The sequence below is a fragment of the Botryllus schlosseri genome, chromosome 2 (genome assembly GCF_051294905.1).
Source record: "Botryllus schlosseri isolate E-star chromosome 2, Bs_hap1, whole genome shotgun sequence".
Taxonomy (NCBI): Eukaryota; Metazoa; Chordata; class Ascidiacea; order Stolidobranchia; family Styelidae; genus Botryllus; species Botryllus schlosseri.
The window spans coordinates 40,060,457-40,079,357 of NC_137237.1; the positions used below are offsets into that span (position 1 = coordinate 40,060,457).

At 40.3% G+C, this 18,901-nt stretch overlaps 3 protein-coding genes and 1 long non-coding RNA gene across 4 annotated transcripts in view; 2 read left to right on the forward strand and 2 right to left on the reverse strand.

Moving 5' to 3' along the window:
* LOC145459277 (uncharacterized) overlaps positions 1-18,901 on the reverse strand; it is a 416,587-nt gene that overhangs the window by 384,902 nt on the left and 12,784 nt on the right. The window lies entirely within an intron of this gene.
* LOC145459127 (uncharacterized) overlaps positions 1-18,901 on the forward strand; it is a 59,218-nt gene that overhangs the window by 34,952 nt on the left and 5,365 nt on the right. The window contains exons 2-5 of the mRNA XM_080337759.1: positions 12,984-13,068; positions 14,368-14,500; positions 14,804-14,876; positions 15,154-15,283. Of these exons, the coding sequence (XP_080193885.1) occupies positions 13,005-13,068; positions 14,368-14,500; positions 14,804-14,876; positions 15,154-15,283 (400 nt within the window). The 5' untranslated portion in view covers positions 12,984-13,004. The remainder of the gene's footprint in view (positions 1-12,983; positions 13,069-14,367; positions 14,501-14,803; positions 14,877-15,153; positions 15,284-18,901) is intronic.
* On the reverse strand, positions 1,335-3,935 carry LOC145459236 (large ribosomal subunit protein eL38). Its single transcript, XM_080337884.1, has 3 exons — positions 3,792-3,935; positions 2,993-3,106; positions 1,335-1,491 (listed from the first exon to the last, which is right to left on the reverse strand). The coding sequence occupies exons 2-3, from the start codon at positions 3,095-3,097 to the stop codon at positions 1,381-1,383; spliced, it is 216 nt and encodes a 71-aa protein (XP_080194010.1). The 5' UTR covers positions 3,098-3,106; positions 3,792-3,935; the 3' UTR covers positions 1,335-1,380.
* LOC145459215 (SOSS complex subunit C homolog) lies at positions 10,440-12,152 on the forward strand. The gene has a single exon (XM_080337855.1). It carries the CDS (start codon positions 10,495-10,497, stop codon positions 10,834-10,836), a length of 342 nt encoding a protein of 113 aa, XP_080193981.1. The 5' UTR covers positions 10,440-10,494; the 3' UTR covers positions 10,837-12,152.

The following is an 18,901-nucleotide window of genomic DNA, read 5'->3' on the forward strand; positions in this document are numbered from 1 at the left end:
GGTCCATGTCGATGGCAATCCAGCCTATAGGTTAGGGTTACCATAATTTGGAAATCTGAAGAGGACGCTTTCAAAATTTTCAGAATCGCAATACCGGATGAAAATACTGAAAAAATGGTAATTTTTTTACACTTCGTGGTCGGTTGACTAAAAAAAGGTCAACTTCCTCACTTAGCGCCCGAAATACAGTTTTTCTTTCACATTATCAGTTGGTTGACTAAAAAAAAGTCAGCATTTAACCGAAATTCCCCCCAAAAAAGGACTCGCCTTCCGTCACTTGCCACTTTCTATTAGCTTCTTTAACTTTCATTCAGTGTGCATGCCTCCTCTTTACATCGCCTAGGCCTAGGTGGGTGTCTACTCCTAGTCGTTTCGGCATCTTCCTATCATTCATTGTATTGCAGTCTTGTGATAATTTGGAGTCATGAAATTTTATGAATAAACTTGGAACAAAATCTCAAAAAATAGGAGATTCGGGCGTCCTCCGAGGACACTTTCAAAAAAGAAGACAACTCCTCCCAAAAGAGGACGTATGGTAACCTTTTTATAGGTGATCAAAGGCTTATCAAGCATGAGCTTCCCGAGTCAGTCCGAAACTGCTCCAAGTAGAAGTTGCTCTTCCAAATCTAATTTTAAAAGGCACATGTAATTACACTCCCATTGGCCACCAACTACGACGCACTCCTCCGCTATGCACTCGGCATTCACCATCCGGAGCATATATCCACGAACGCATTGCGAGAACTCACAGGAACGGTCCCATGCCGTCTACTGGCAGCTGAACGACGCTTCCGCCTAATCGGCCATCTAGTGCGGCATCAAGACGAGCAACCAGCCGCCGCCATCATCAATCACATTCCCACGGAGCCATGACGCAGAGGTGGCTGGAATCGGAAACATGGCGCTCGACAATGAAGACTGATCTAGCGCAACGCGGGCTGTCGCTTGAAGACGCCCACGACCGCCTACGTTGGAGACGCTTAACACGAGCCCAAAACAGATTATCTCGATGTTCTTTTGTATCCTGTTTTCTTTTGCCCTTTTTTATTTAATCTAATTGAAAAAGTCGACATATATATATATTGGCCACATCATGTGATACACATGATCGATTTGCTCTAAATACACGGCGGTACAGTGACCCCTTGGTATTGCTCTCTTACCAGAAAACATGATACTTCCACTGGACGTACTGTGAAGAAAATTTGACCAAGTAGAATAAAATGAGCTCTACTTTGGCAAGTACTGCAAGCTGAGAAAACTTGAGTACTTCTGGTCGGGCTCTAGTTAACACCCTTCAACAACCATACTCAAGTTCAACACCGAACAAGCAATTGCAAGGTTTACAATATTCAGTTTTTATTGGCACAGCGACATCATTCAACCCTTGATGTCTTTCACGCTGAGACTCGGAGGAAGGGATTGCCGGAGTTTCTCTGCCTTGTCCTTATCTTGGATCACCAAAGTGTACAGGTATTTGCTGCATCGCACCTGCAAATAATAAAGTGTTTTTAAATGAGCCTACGTGGTCAAAAATTCTCTCAAAAACATTGCTCAAACACATCTGTGATGACAAATAAACACACATGTCACTTTTGTCACCAAAATCAGAGTTGGACAAATCCACAAATAGATGATTCTAGTTGTCTAATTAGAGCAAAATGCTAATCGGACTTGTGAAATGTTCATGTTTTTATTTGAATTCCGATCGAATTTCTAGTTTTCCTGAAAAATGCAACAGGAGAACTGTATGCTGTAAAACAGTGGTACTCAAACTGGTGTGTGAAAGCATCTCAAGGGAGCGCGAAGCTGCGGTCAACTGAAAAATTTGTTCGCTCTATGCGCGATTTACCTCCAATTCATAGTTATTGCTCTGCGTATAGTCTGGATTTCATATTTGACAATCCTCTCATCAATAGACATAACCTTTCATGCCATCAAACCATGTTGGGATTGCTAGCATTCCGATTGCATTTCGTTCAACGACGATTAGGGTGCGCAAAATTTGTCATTCATATAGAGCTAAAAAAGTTTTGAGAACGATTGGTGTGAAACGAGCCAAGCTTGCTGAACAGACAGCTGCCATTCTTGTGCTCAAGCGATTGAACTATGATTTGATGTGAACTGAGCCTATTGTTATTGCATTTCCAATTCAATTTCTTACATTTTTGCGAATTCAGTCATGCCAAGTCATCCTAATTCTAGAGTAATTTGACAAAGCTGCAAATCTTCCTGTTTCCCAATCAGACTAGAATTATAGCCATACATTCATAGTGTTAAGCCCGCACACCTCCAAATAAAGGTGGAGTGGGAAAAATTGAATGTGTGCTGCGTATAAGGGTGGATATAATCAAGTATCTGAATGATTGCATTCTGACCAGAGTATTAGACGAATCAAGTATCACTCATTACAATGTCAGATCAGTAAGAGAGATGAGGTAAGTTCATATATGTATAATTTATGGACGAGGCGAAGAATGTCAACTTTACATTACAATAAAGTTAATTTGATACCGTAACAGTATTTTTCGACCATACTTATTTCATTCCACTTTGTGACAACGCTGTGGACGGATCACAATTTCACAGATATGTTATTTTCACCAATTTGGTATACATTTGTTTGACAAGTATCCAGATGTTGCGTAACCAATAGAGGTCTCGAGGCTGCCAGTATGGGGAGAAGAGTATCAAAACCATCATTTTTTAAAGAATAATAGCACAAGTTGAATAGTATAATTGATATGAACCAGAATATTTTCGACTGCCACTGGTGAGCGGTAATTGTCAGCACCTACTAGAGAACCAGAATGAACATGGTACCATGTATCAACAATTAGTGGAAAATGCCGTATGATTTCGGTTCTATAATAGTATCTCTCATTGCGTGACTTGAATCATATAAATCTATATTAGGGTTAGACTCGAGTACTCAAATTATGGAGCACAGTCTATGTGAATAGATTCTGATCTAATAGCAGTTTTTACAGACCTTGAATTTGGTGTTTTCCTTGTTTTTCTTGATTTTGACCGACTTTGCGTCCTTCCTACGCGCGGTCAACAGAAAATCCTTGATCTCCTTGATTTCTCTCGGCATTTTTCAGGTCTAGATCATACAATATTGCAATAGATAAATTCAAAAAGATATGCACAATACAGTACATATACATTGGTAAAACAGTTAAAATAAAGTCTACATAAAGCAAGAGTTAAGTACACTAAACCCGGGCGAACTAAACAATTAGTCTGTTAAACCCACAGATCCCACTGATATGCTTGAAAAAAGTCATAGTTTGCGGCAGCTAAAATGAACAGAAAAGCAGGAAGCTATATTTCATTATAATTTCTATGCGACCGAAATGATGAACTGGAAAATGAGAGTACTAAATTACAGTCATATACTCATATAGACGTAGAAGCAACTTCTATTTAGATGGTATTATTTCCAACAGAGTAGGCCTACTTTCTACACAGAACACCATTTCCTCAGAAAACCCCAAAAATATAACAAAAAATGATGCTACTATAACGGTGAAATCCAACCATTAATCTGAAGTGCATGAATTTGATGACATTACGATCTTACTAATACAATAATTCATTTTGCACCGGAAAATTAACACGACGAACATGTTTAAAAATAGCAGATTTTGTGGAGAAAAAACATAGGCGTGCGATCTCTTGCTAAATCTCATTTCATGCCGCAACATTACGCAGGCTGTAAAGACTGTTTAAAGACTGTAAAGACTGTTTAAAGTGCCACTAAGCCACTAAAACCGAACACAACCCACCTTAGCAGCGAATCGGCGAGCTGACATTCGCAAAAAGGAAAATCGAAGATCTCGATCGGGAGCCGTGCTCACACAGTACATGCTCTCTGACGTCATCCAAGACATTCGTGTCGGGTAATATTGCTTTCTGTTCGGAAAATAAGCCTTTTGAATGTTATCGATATTTTTCCAATATTTAAAATAATGGTGACAAGATATAAGCTGCTACCATTACGGAAGGAATCATCGGAGACTCAAAGACCGGATACCATTTGAATTCATATCCGAAGATACATACATCTCCGGGAAACGTAGGCACGATCGAATTATAGAGATTGTACAATCTCTATAATCGAATACAGACGGATGTTTCATGAAAAAAATTGAAAAAATAGAAGTTCATCATCATCATCATAATGGGGGAGTTCCACTTCATTTTGAACACGCGGAGGCGATAAAGATAACTCGACCCAAATCTGTTTTGTTGCTATATGCTTTACTATGGGATTGGGCTAAACAGGGACCAAATTTCATCTCTTGAGGTACGACGAGGATGGTGAAAGTATCCAGATCTATATAAATTATCCATATGGATATCAAATAGCTGTTAGCCGACGAAAATGATGATATTTCTTGGCGTCTTGTCCTCGTGATGGACATTGACATCCAGGCAGCTTACTATGCTGTTATTTTTCTAGAGTCATATGATATGGCTGTTGTTATATTACTCATTGCGTAAGGACGACAGTCATTTGATATCGAAAGATGCATCAATTAGAACCAGAAAGTTTTCGGGAGGATGGTTCCGTTTACGAAGAAGAGGTATATGGAGGATGCCTAGTCCTGGAAAAGTTTGCAGAATAACAGTTCACCAACATGATTTATCCTGCATTCCCTGCAGTAAATCGGTTCACCCATCAGTGTTGTGTGGCAGGAAAAATTATGTAATGAGGCTGTGAGGTCCTACAACATATAAAAATCATGCGTTTGAATTGCGCTGAAGCTGATGAAACTTCAATTGAGGCAGCCTCGTCTGTTTTGAATGAAAGAGGTTGCAGAAGAGACGTCAGTGTCAAAAGCTGTTGCAAATGAATAAACTGTAGAGTCATCAGTCACGGCATCTTATTCTGACAATTCAACAATTTGGAAAAAGGAATAGCTGAATCTATAGTGTGTCACCCGTTATCGAAAGAAGCATATTGGATAGTTGGTAGTGAAAAGCTACCATTATTCCGATGATAAATCCATTGAATATTGTACCGGTACTTTTTTCAAGTACAGTCACTTCAACTTCTTCTTTGACATTCTGGTACGTTGCCTACCGTATGGATTGAATTACAGATGTTGGACATTGAACCCAGAAGAGTATCAGTGAGTAAGATGAGTAAATCCAGTGATGATTATGAGCCTGGGTGGAATTGGTGACAAGTTTACACACAACTTTGCTTCATTCGTAATTATTCTATGCAAGTACACCTTCTGTCATGCGCAACTTATTGGCGAAACCAAAGTTTCCGGTCTGGATTACGAGCTCTCTATTGCGTTCATGATATCCATGAACACTGTCGGATATTGAAAGGATGGCGTCATTTTTGTACTTCCAACTGAAAGACTTGGAAATTAGGTTTAGTTGTAAGACAGTGACGCAAACGATCTCATATGACTTGAACAAAACAGGACTATTGTTGTCGGTTGCTTACTACCTGGACTCTTATTATATGTATCTGATACATATTATATTGATAGCGCAATGAACTTTGCTAAAAGGTTCAAGATTTCCAAGTTCAAACTTGATGATCAAGAATGACTAAGGCTCACAAGCTCATTTTTGTGTTTTACAATCTACAATTTCATATTAGTATTCTCGTTGAATGTTCTTGGATATGGTGATGCTATTTGTATCAATTGGGTTTCCACCGTAGTATTTTGCTTTGTGTCTTAATGCAGACCCATACATGGGTTTCTCAAATAGCAGGTTGACATTCCCTTTTCCTAAGAATTATGTAATAGTGTAATAAATGAGCATGTGTAATAAGTTTCTTAGAATTTTATTATACAAAATTTATGTTCTTACCATACAATTTATTTTCGGGGTCGGGCAAAAATTATTCGAGAACCTCTGCTTTATAGACTATATACGCTTTGCGACTTCATTTTATAACTGTTCCATTTTATTGAACAAGATAACTGCAACAATACAACTGCTTCATCGTTTATTGTCAATCATCAGAGAGGATGAGATCTAGTTGGTATTATTAGTATTTTATTATTTGAATATACCAACAGCAACGGATAGTGATGAGATTAGAGGATAGGACTCGGGTATTGAAATGACATAAATATATCTAGAAAGGGTTTGTGTTGAATCCAGTCCAACCTGATGTAGTATTGGCCGCTAAGTGGAGAAATTAATAATGATACAACCATTGCAGTCGGTGATAAGGATATAATCATAATTTCAGCACTTATCACGAGGACAAGACGCCAAGAAATAGCATCATTTTCGTCGGCTAACAGCTATTTGATATCCATATGGATGATTTATATTGATATGGATACTTTCACCATCCTCGTTGCACGTCTAGACACGAAAATAGGTCCATGTTTAGCCCAGTCCCATAGTAAAGCATATAGCAACAAAACAGATTTGGATCGAGTTATCTTCATCGCTAGCGCGTGTCCAAAATGAAGTGGAACTCCCCCATTGGTATCAATTATAGATAACTAACCTACGGATAGATATACAACACCCGTCGTCACGCTTGCTTGCTCGGAGGAAAATACTGCTCAACAATCTGAACGCAACGTAATAGCCAATCCCATAGCTGACGACCCGAGCCCTCAAATTGAATAAAGTTGATGTTATCTGAAAGCTACTGTTGCGTTCCGTTCAGATTGTTGAGCAGCAAGCAAGCAAGCGCGACGACGGGTGTTGTATATCTATCCGTAGGTTAGTTATCTATAGTTCAATACACCACAAAAATGCGATACAATGAAAAGATGGCAAGGTGTCGAAGCGACCTGGAGTAGTCTATGGAATAGTTGGAATTACCATAACAGAATATAATGCCTATGCCGATCCCATCAGATGCACCAGCACCGCGAATGCTGCAGTAGCGAACACAGCTCCGTCGTCCATCGTCATTTATATTAAAATTTTCATCAAATCAACGCTCTAGCTGTGACCTGATGTGTGAGACAATATTCCGCCGTCCACCCGACAGTAGACGAGCATGTCCGCATTCAAGTCGAAATAAAAGCAATTTTTTTCACCAAGGCTATGACAAAAGCAAGCGACGAAAATAAATGCGGCTGATACTGACTGATGCTGATGTGCGATGCGATGTGTTGAATTGTTGATGGGCGAGGTCGATGTCAGATTGTGGTCTGGAAATCTTGAGGGCTGACAAGTATTCATACAATAGCAGGTGCTTGTATTCTGATTACTGCATAACGAGCATGATCAACACAATGCGGAGAGTTGTGATTTTGTAACTGCAATTATAGAGACTGTCTCTATACTGCAATTTTAGTCAGCCTGCCAGTGATCGAAGCATCAACAACAAAACTTTCTCTGGCCATGTGGTGACAGCCGAGAGACGCGATTCCTCAGGATTCCCCGAGTCCCGTGATCGTGATTTTCAATAGATCTCTGGTTTTTATGACTGGAGGAAATTACAACATTGTAGATTGTATGGTTACTACAGTGGTAGGGAGGGTTTATCAAATAATTAGCATATTGATCATATCAAAGGCAGTGCAGTTTCTGAACTTTATTTACAGACTGATGATACTGGCGATTAAATAGGGAATGGCAAAATAGGACCAGTGGACCATAATTTCGTTGGACACGAAATGCTGGATATAGGCCTGCCGCCTGCGTACATACGGGTAACACGGTGGTTACTGGTTACCCGTAGCCTACCACTCGCTATCTTAGTCATATTCAGAATATTATTCATGTTTTGTGTATGCTATTCAGCCAAATGCTCACTTTTTGCTCTAGGCCTATACCGGATTGGAATCCCGGTACGTTTAGCGTCCTATATGGAATCTCTGTCCATTTTTTGAAATAAATCCTGCGTGATGAGAGCTTTTCTATATAGAATAATTAAGGAATTAAACAGAAAATCCTGCGTGACGTTGCCACCAATTCCACTCCGGTTTAGCGTAATATCTTTGGTGTGCCAAGACGGTTCTCAGCGTCACACCTGTGTGTAATCAGTAGAATCTTTGGTGTGCACGAGACACCGATTCCATATTGGGGCCTATACTTGCAATCCCCTGTGGAATCTCGGTTCATTTTTTGAAATAAGTCCTGCATGACGAGAGCTTTACATAAAATAATTAAGTAATTGAACAGTAAATCCTGCGTGACGTTGCCACCAATTCCACGTTGCTTGTCTGCGCCACCATAAAACAGGTTGAAAATTAGGAACTTCTGTCAAAACTCAAAACCTTTGCCCAATATGTACTGAGTTACTGACTACTCTAACTTTCCAGTACACGGTTCTGTATCCATGCAAAGCTGTGACTTGAAAAACTTAACCCTAAGATCGTAACTTCGCTGCAATACAGGAGTCCAGAGTGGATTTCGTGGCAACGTCAATCAGAACTTCCCGTTTAATTAACTAATTATTCTATGCAAAAAAGCTCTCATCACGCAGGATTTAATTCAAAAAATGAACCGAGATTCCATAGGGGACAGCCGGAGTGGAATTGGTGGCAACGTCACGCAGGATTTTCTGTTTAATTCCTTAATTATTCTATATAGAAAAGCTCTCATCACGCAGGATTTATTTCAAAAAATGGACAGAGATTCTATATAGGGGGGACAGTGGTCTATACCGTGTGATATCTAGTCAAGATTACCAGTGAACTGGGCACTTGGTGAATTCGGCCCTCGAGAAATTTCGTATTAAAGTGTATAAACCACTATTAATATGAATTAATAAACTACTAATAGTATTAACAAGTGATTTGTTGATGTTGTACGGGGGTCAAGGCATGCGTAGATTACGCAGTCACTGCGTGATTAGATCACAGATTGCGTAACCGCGGGAAATAACCCGACTCTCATCACTTGGTGAACTCGGCCCTTGGAGGAATTGGTACTTTAACATTTTTGCATTAGAAATGCATTTAATATGAATGAACATTCTCAAATAGGAAATTTAAACGTATCGTGGTAGATCTCGTAGTCTTGGGATCCTTGAACCCCATTATCGGGATACTCTAACTCACCCCAAACCTAATATCCTCAAATCCAACTTGAATAGACCCTCTCTAAACTATAATCTTTGGATACCCCAACCCCATCTTTGACCCTAACCAACCTCCAATCCTGATATCCCCCACCTCAAATCTAATATCCCCCGCACCCAACACTGATATCCCGCTCCCTCAACCCTTATACCCCCTCCCTTAATCTTGGGATACCCTAACCCCAACTTTAATCCTAACTCATCTCCATCCCTAATACCCCCTCTCCAACCCTTATATCCCCCTCCCTCAACCCTAATATACCCCCTTCCCAACCTTGATATCCGTATCTTCAAAGGCAAAAAATAAGTTATTTTGACGTGATCATGCCATGGGACATATTTGTTGATGAGGAAGACTGGCTTGTCGCAATCGTAAAACGAAGAAGATCTTCCAAGGCTCCGATCTCGCATGCAACGCCAGGATCCATCTTCTCAAAACTCATACGCCCGTCACTCACGCCGTCAAATTACCAATACCAGCGTTGCGTTATTTCCCGCGGCTACGCAATCCGTGATCTAATGACGCCGTGACTGCGTGATCTTTGTATGCCCCGACCTCAGTACAACATTGACAAATCACTCGATACTAATATTAGTAGTTTGATAATTCATATTAATAGTTGTTAATACACTTTAATACAAAATTTCCCGAGGGCCAAATTCACCAAGTGGCGAGTTCACTGGCAACCCTGGTCAATAGTCGTCAGTGTCAGATTATATTTTCGATGTACAGTTACGGTCTCTTGAACAGGCATCGACCTAGTGCCCGATGTCACATCCACATGCAGTTCTTTTATCGATGTTGGTCTCTATTCCGCAGCTCTTTCCATTCCTGTGTGTGCGCTCTTTCATCGGGTCTTTTTCTGCGCTATTTTGTCGTTGTAAGAACAACGACGCGGGGGAAGAGGAGTCCAGAATAACCTGCGACACAGGATCGCCACCGCTACGTGTTCTCCCCTGATTAGTCAATTAGTATGGCTATACAGCAATACCGCATATAGTCATATACTAGGTCAACCTCCTAAACTAAAGCTGATCAATCTTGAGCAAAACATTGAAAATTGCAATAGCGCTGATCGGTTAGCCTTCATAATAAGAAGATGGCACTGGTATACACTACAAAATATAATTTGCAATTTGGTTTTAAATTTTACACGGTAAATGGATGTGGTCCCATATTTCAGCGATTTGTTAGTCTGTCAAATGTTCTCGACTGCCACTCGTCAGGGGTAATCGTCAGCAACTAGTGAAAGATTGGATATATATAACATTTCATATCAACAAATGTATTATCTGATATGACGTCACCACATGAAATTACGAATAATCGAGGCAAAGAGATCGCTTCAGCTCAATGTACTATTTTTACACGTTACAAATGCTTTTATCTCTATGGATTACCTTGAGTAAGCTTTCTTCGATTCAGATTAAATATCTTGGCTTTTGTTGCGTTTGTCGATATGAACAAGCGAACTGTCAATCTCAGAGACATGTCAGCTGCCAACAGCGGTCTCCCACAATACGCCAGCCAAGAAATACAAAATCGAAAGATCATATCGGATTTACAGAAAGAAAAAGCGCGTCTTCGAATGCTGCACAACAATCCTATGTCTGCGTCTGGCCCTAGCTCCCAACGCATGAACATTCCAGTCGCAAGCTCGGAAAACGCAAACAGTATCGGAGTATCGCAGCGTATGGCCATGCAGATGGCGAGTTCTACCTCGTTCGGATATTTCATTCCACAAGATTCTGGATTTGGAAATATGATTCTGCCTGTTATTCCAAGAATCGGGCCGAACTGATCCAAGATTATCTATTCCCTGTTGTACTATGACGGTGGAATATTTGAGACTAGGGCTGGGTAGTACTCAAATCTAAATGGAGTATTAAGGGAGAGGAGACTAACATGAGACATGCATCTTTTTCATGGAGCAATTTACGAACGGGGACAGGTTCTTTTAACCATGTAAATGTTCCCGATATGTCGTTATTTAGCCCTAATATACGACCAAGGCAAACGGATTTTAGGTTGACAAAAAAACGCCAAAAATGGTATTTCATAGTTTATAAATGCGAGTATGCCTATTCATGTTGACATTACTGGAACTGGTAGAGTGCGATAATAGCAGTACAATCATGCACTTTTCTTCAAAAAGTAGTAGACAGAAAAGTTTTTATTGAAGTTTATTCAATAATTGAGGTGTGGGGTAAGATGAGACAAAGCCACGGGGGTAAGTTGAGGCATGGATATCGGAAGAAATTCCCGTCGAAATTGAAACTGTTCACAGCACAGATTAAGAGTAGTTATCTAGTAGTTGGCCAGATGTGGCAGTACAAGACAAAACAATGACGCAACTCTTATTGTTGCAGGATCCCAAGGATGCTTTGCTTTCGATTTGGCATTTAAAATCATATATGATATAAAAATTCTTTGAAAGTGAATTATTTCATTTATGAATTTCATTTATGATGTTACTAGTTGATTCAGCATTTGCGATGAATTGGTGCTGCAATAAACAAGATTGGCTTGGTGTCTCATCTTGAAGACCATGTTACCCTCACTCGCGGGTAAATTGAGACATTTGATCAAGTACTCTTGAAGCTCAAGAGATCCTGGAGCATGCTGTTCCAAACCTAGGCTGCTAGGCATATGAATAAAACGAAAATTTATTCTTGGAAGGCATCTGTGTGTGTTGTTGACATATTCAAAAAGTGTCTCATCTTACCCTCCTCTCCCATAATTCTGATGACTCCAGTCAAGTGGTGAGAGATATTTTCGCATACTGAAATTATATACGCCTTGCCACTGAGAGTTAATTTATTGACAACAATTGTAGTTTCGATGCTATTTTCATTTGTAGAAGGCAGTAGACCAGGGTGGCCAACCTTTTTGGCCAAAGGGCCACATGGAAGTGACACATCATTGTGCGGGCCACTAGCTGCTCTGGGCGCGAACATTTTTCATAGTGTATATGTCAATGATGTTGTTACTTGAGTATTGTGGGTCTGCTGTATATCGCTTGACTCAGTTTGCAAGGGCCGGACTATTCGGCGCCTGGACATATCGATATCGAAAGCTTAGCCAACATTCGTCAACCATTTTGTGCCAAGGTTTCAACCTCTACAGTCATTCTGCGAGCGCAAACGGATGTTGGATCTAGTACATTGGGCGTCTTTTCATCTTCAGGAGGGGTAACAATAATAAAAGCAAGAAATAAATAAACAGCATATTGCGGGAAGCGGATAGAACATTCTTTCTTTGTTTGAATCTACCGCAGAATATTCTGCTTTATTGTAATGTACGACGATCTACCAAAAATGTGACCGGCCCATTGATCTGCCTATGCGTCGGAACTGATATTTTAGTCGTGACATCCCAAGTTTTGCGGTCATACTAATCAAATTTTTGGTTGACCTTGCAAGTTCACAATCTGGGCAATCCATTTTTTATATATTTTTTTATATTTTCGAAAATTACCTCACGGGCCACTCAAAAACCTCGCGGGCCACGGGTTGGCCGCCCCTGCAGTAAACCCTACCTGATTCTGCCCAGCCCCCTATTTGAGAGCAGTTCATTTTTGGGTGACTGTTGTGCTTCAAGTGACTTTGTTGAGTTTGCTTGAACTGAGCTGCCGTTCTTTGAGATTTTAGTATTCATTAATAGCCTTCAAAATTTTCGCATTCAAACAAAGATTTGCTAAGTGGCACGTAAATCTGCATTGGAGTGAGAGGCCATTTCATCAATCGTATTGATTTTCATGTTTCCTGAATGCAGTATCATGTGACAGAGTGACACACTCGTAATGAAAAGTCGTTTCTAGTCTTGGTTATAGTCGATATGTGATATTGATTGGATGATTGCAAACAGCCATGTTCAACTCTACTATTGTCCCATTCCAGTGCCGCCATTCCCAGGTATCTGAACCACCTATCAAATTTTCTATTTTGCAGCATTTTCTTGCAGTTAATCATGGTCAAGGTTGCAATCTATAGCACTTTAATCTCAACCGCTCTGATCGCGATCAGCGCTTTTGGTGAGTATTTGCAAGACTTGGTGTTCAAGATTTCTGTCCAATAAATTGGACACTAGGGCTGTTCAAAAAAAATAATTCCCTTCAGATTTCGATGGCTACTTGAAAAAATTGTTAGGTTAGTTAAAAACGCTGCACATCAACTTTGGCTCAATTCCAACCAGTAGAAGCGAGATTCCTGCAGTAGAAAGTTTTGAAACGAAACCAAACAGGGGTGACTTTGGACTTGAGGGTAACTTTGAGCACTAATCAGTAAAACATTCAAAGGTTATTGATGGAAATGCCGCTGGATGTCCAATTCTTTTTTACAAGTGGTCTTGACAAAAGGCGGATTCATTTCACTACCAGATAAACTTGACGCAACATTGATAAATTAATGGCGTACTGGTCAATTTCATCAAAATTGATGGTTACAAAATTCTTGATAGCATATGAGCCATCGATTCAAAACTTGGCAGCAGACACCTCTTTGTAGTCTTAATTTACAACAGGAATATCAGTATGCTCCCCCTCAGATCAATAGAATAGAATGTGATGTTCAAAGCTACCCCCTCATATTTTATCAGAACAGGGTAACTTTGGACAGTTGAAAGTGTGATATTTAGAGCTCTGGAGAGTGGCTGCTTCATCTGCGTCAAAGTATATAGTCAAATCCTATTCGTTATAACCTGCCTGGTGGCTCTACCATGTATTGATAGTATGGATTGAAATAGTGGAGCAAAAGCGGTCACTAATGGCTTGTTTGAAAGATGATATCTCTGTCGCAGTGAATAGCATGTATTTATTTACACTAGTTATCCGTTGTGGACGTGTACAAAAATGTACATTTTTACAACAAGGTTTTCTCGTCTTCTTGATTATATACACACTCAGTTGACATGCTTTTGTCTAGCTTTAAAGCGTAGTTGGTTAGTCGTTGACATTCTGAATCCAACGATATGTTGCTTGTTGGTTTCGCATCCCATTGAGGTCGTGTTTTACAGTTTTGAAAAGTGAAGCAAAAGTTTTCGGAAAAACCCGCACGTGCCCGCCGGTTAAGAAAGTTGCGCAAGTGGGCAAAATCTACTTGAGCACTCTGATAAAGTGCAAGTACTTTGTTACTGTCTGCCACTGCTTACAGGAGTCCTTATGAAATCTTTTTAGTTTATGTCAAGTCCAATCATAGCAATGACTGCAAAGATGTTCAAATAAATGTGCCTTAAAGCGAGATTCCATATCTTTTGAATGTCGGCTCAAAAATATGTTTGCCGGGTTCTCGTTATGACAACATAGCAATGATTTCATTGAACCTTACCATTTCAGGCCTCTACTTTCTATTCACGGAGCAGAAATTTCGTCTCGATGTCGGTTGGTTGATATTGTCTGTGAGTCCGTACGCTTACGGGTCCGTTGGCGTCGGTCTGTCTGTCTCCTTGTCTGTCGTTGGAGCGGCTTGGTAAGCTTCTGCTATCTGTCGGCTTGAGTCCAAAATATTGGATTTTCAAAGTGTGCAACTAGAACTACAGCTAGTCACATTTCAAAACTGGCGACTAGAACTAGAATTACTGACTTTTCAAAATCCAAAACCGCATCTGGAACTACTCGATTCTCAAAACTCTCAACTATAAACAGAAGCACTCGCTCTTCAAAACTAGAATTAGAACCACCGGTACTCAAAATACAGATTGAATGTCAACGAAGTAGATTAGTAGTTTTCAGAAGTCTGATTGAATGACAATTTCTCAAAACTAACTTTCAGGGGTATTTTCACGACGGGTTCTACGATAATGGGCGCCGGCATCATGACGCCGAGGATTTACTCGAAAAACCTGGTAAGGAGAGTTGACAATTCTATTGTACCCAATCCTTTGGAAATGTAGAGCTGGTCACTAGGGCTGGACAAAACCGTGTCGAGTGTTGAGTAACACTCATTATGACATCGTAACAGTATGACATGAAGTTGAAACATGTACCTTTTTTGCAACTACAAAGGATTTAATGCTAGTTCTGCGTCACATTAAAGAAAATTTGATATTTTTCAACCATACCAATTTCATTGCATTCATTGCCCAGTCCTAGTAGAAGGCCGTCATTTCCAACCATTGTCAGGTGAGCATCATCTTCTGCGAGGCGGTCGCCATTTACGGGATCATCGTCGCCATTGTCATGTCCAGCAATCTGGAAAACGTGGACTGGGACTCGCTCAACGCCAAAGAAAGGGCCGCCAATTATTATGCCGGTAAGGAGAATCTGACAGAGTTGGACATCTGGAAAATTGTCATCTTTTACAAATTACATTCGGATTAGAATGAAATCTATGCGTTTCTTCCAAATCAGACGGTTTTTGCAACTTTTTTTTACAGCTTCCGACAGCTGCCTAGATACTCATAATCTACATACTATTATGTCTTGAAATGTGCAGAGCGATTTTATAGTGCAACTTTTTGCAACTCTTCTCTATTTTTCATGCCAATTTTTACTGCAACTTTAATCAAATATTGCGTAAAAATGTTAAGGAATGATTTGAAAACATGCTAGGGCCTACAGTCATAGGCGCCAGCTTTTATTTTTTTACGAGGTGGCGAAGTCTTGTGACGTCATAATTGTTCCATATCGATGACGTCATCGTCGCACGAAAACGCATTTCACTAAATGCCGCTGGTGTAGCATACGTGCAGAGTAGGGCTGTTCAAAAATAACCTTTTATCCTGAATCTTGCAGGTTACTTGATTAAATCGTTAGGTTGCCTTAAAAAACGACGCACACCAAATTTGAATTCATTCCAACCAATATTCGCGGATTTCGTAGAGTTTAAAAATTTTGAATTTGCCTGAAAATGCAAAAAAATTTTTTTTTCAAATTTTCCTTCCAACCCTATGAAATTGTTGCGCTGTCTTCAAAAACGATGGAAAACAAATTTGACTCAATTCCAAGCTGTAGAAGCGGAGTTATTCAAGTTTTTTTATGATAATTCTGGGATGATCCACCAATCAAGGATAATCCCAGAATTATCAAAGAAAAACTGAAATAACTCCACTTCTACGGCTTCGAATTGAGTAAAATTTGTTTTGCATCGTTTTTGAAGACAGCGCAACAATTTCATGGGGTTGGCAGAAAAATTTGAAAAAATTTTTTTTTTTCATTTCTAGGCAAATTCAAAATTTTCAAACTCTACGAAATCCGCGAATATTGGTTGGAATGAATTCAAATTTGGTGTGCGTCGTTTTTTTAAGGCAACCTAACGATTTAATCAAGTAACCAGCAAGATTCAGGAAAAAAGGTTATTTTTGAACAGCCCTAGTGCAGAGTTAAACCATTCGCGTGTCGTTTTAATATCGGCCCTGCACTAATTAATATCAAACCATGCAGTCGATTTATTAAATGGAATCTTAAAACATATCATTCGAAAGTGTAACTGCGGCCGGCGCTACCAGTCCGTCCGACGGAATGCATCGAACATTTACTGCACTGGGAATCTGCAGTTCCATCAATGTTATTCACGCACATTGCGCCGTGTGAGTAACTAACGAAATACACTGGTCTTAAAGTAACACACGACAACTCTCGAATACTTCAAGCAGACAATAATGATGATTACAAACGCGAAATCGCGCAGCCAATCAGTAATTGTCTCTTGCGGTTTCTTGCTTCGCGTTGACCAACTCGCATCGCGGCAATTGTTTGCTGATTAAAACAGCGATTTGGGCGGCATTGGTGCATTTCCCGATTGATGTTCGCGAAGCATTTCGGGAGTACATCGGTCAATTCGTAAATTCAATCTGCATGTCGACGGCCGCCAACACATACTAATTGAATTACGTGTTGACGGCCGCACAAATTTACTTCTATGGCCGCAGGTTGGCCACCCCTGGGCTAGAATTAATTCCACTTCCGGGCGCATGCCGCGATCTTATCAATAGAAATCCACTGTCTATCTAATGCCTAATAGTTTAATATTCGATAATGTTGTTCTTGATACGAGTACATCAAACAATCAAGTTTATCGGAATGTAGATGGTTCCCTGTTCAAACGAATCGAATAAAATCAGAATTTGTGCCACCCAGAATCTTGTGATGCATCAATATTTGACAATGGCATGGCATGGCCTACTACACGTTATTAATGAAAGGAACACTGCAAAATGACTTTGTGCGACAATTTCGGAGTACGAATGTATCAAGTAGATAACAAGAAATATGGATGATGGCAAATGAGAAAGCGTGTATTTTAATTAGTATCGTCACGACTGGGTTTTGAGTCTGACACCGTATTGAGTAGCTTTCGTCGCGACAATTGTTTTTCATTATATCGGCGTTTAAGCTGTATTGCTGCAGTTCCCGATTAATGTCACTGGCAAAGCCTTGTTAGAGAAACGAATCTGCGCAGAAATGAATTCCAATTTGCAGGCACACATCAACACACCCTCCAATTCCGCGCTCCGATTACCAAGACTATCACGAAGCTAGCTCGCCCATGAATGGTTTTGCAAACGAATATGGGCGCACATAATTTAGATTTCAGAAAAGCAGAACGTCTATTTGAGCGCCTGGTCGGTAGAGGAGATCTAGGATGGTGCTTCTCGGCAAATTAGGGGGATTTGGATTTTTTTCAAATTTACCAATATAGCATCAATTCAATTCGGGTCAAGTACATGCGTAAATGGCGATCATATATTCTCTTCGTATTTATGATTTTAGGCGTATGATAAGCTTGTCAAAGAGTCCGGGAGTGCTGTCAATTAGCGAGTCCCTGGTTTCTGGTGAACAATTAAATACGTGCGCGTATTACGTAGTCTCGGCGACAGTTTTCGCAAATCAAAATGTCTTAACCTGATGACACCGATTTCAAATCTTTGACGTCTTTCAGAACTCGAGCCATGACAGTCCAGGGCTTTGGAGCAGCCGTAAATTTGAATTGCTCCAGCTCCGGACCTTTCTTCTATCATACACTAGCTCCGGCTCCAGCTCCGGAGCCGCATTATTACCACTGCTCCGGCTCCGGCTCTGAAAACTATGGAAGGTGTCTGTCTATATCAGGGGTGGGCAACCCGCCGCCTGCGGGCCATATGTGGCCCGCGAGAAGGTTTTGAGTAGCCCGCGAGCTAATTTCCCATTATATATTATCGAAATTCTGTTATATTATCGAAATTGATTTGCTCAGATTGTGAACTTACAAGGCCAACCAAAAAACCGCGACACTTGGGATGTTGATGACTAGAATATCAGTTCTGACGCATTGGCAGATCCAGGGTCCAGTCACATTTTTTAGTAAATTGTCGTACATTACAATAAACTAAAAGAGTAGTATAATTTTTCTCCACGCTTCGCGTGTTTAATTGTCACACATTTTCTTGCTTTGTAGCCTACCCCCTGCTGAAAATGAAAAAAGCGACCGATTTAGCCGATTGAGTCTAACTATATTCGCAATTATGAGAGAAAGTCTTTTCGCGTTTGCGCTCGTAGAAAGATCGTCGACGCTGAAATGTAGGCACAAAATGATTGTCTTATATCATCGGAAATCTTCGATATCAATATGTCCAGATGCCGAATAGTCCTGTCCTTGCAAACTGAGCCCAGCGGGCGGTATACAGTCGACCCGCAATATACCCAAGTAATAATAATATTAACTTTGAAAATGTTACGCGCCTGGCGCGGCTAGTGGGCACCGCACTCGTTCGTCAATTTCATGTGGCCCTTTAGCCGAAAAGGTTGGCCACCCCTGGTCTATATAGATTACTAATTTACCCGTAGGTTAGTTATCTATAACAATCTAGAGTCTGTCAGCCGTCAGAAACATTGGATGCAGCAACGAAGACATACGTGCCGCCGTGTCGGCTTGTGACTTCATTATGAATAG

Bases quoted from the DNA above. Each gene is read 5' to 3' on its own strand.
- LOC145459236 (XM_080337884.1), bottom strand. From the start codon at position 3,097: ATGCCGAGAGAAATCAAGGAGATCAAGGATTTTCTGTTGACCGCGCGT. The intron at 1,492-2,992 runs GTCTGTAAAAAC...TATTATTTGCAG, and splicing joins AGGAAAACACCAAATTCAAG to GTGCGATGCAGCAAATACCT.
- LOC145459215 (XM_080337855.1), top strand. From the start codon at position 10,495: ATGAACAAGCGAACTGTCAATCTCAGAGACATGTCAGCTGCCAACAGC.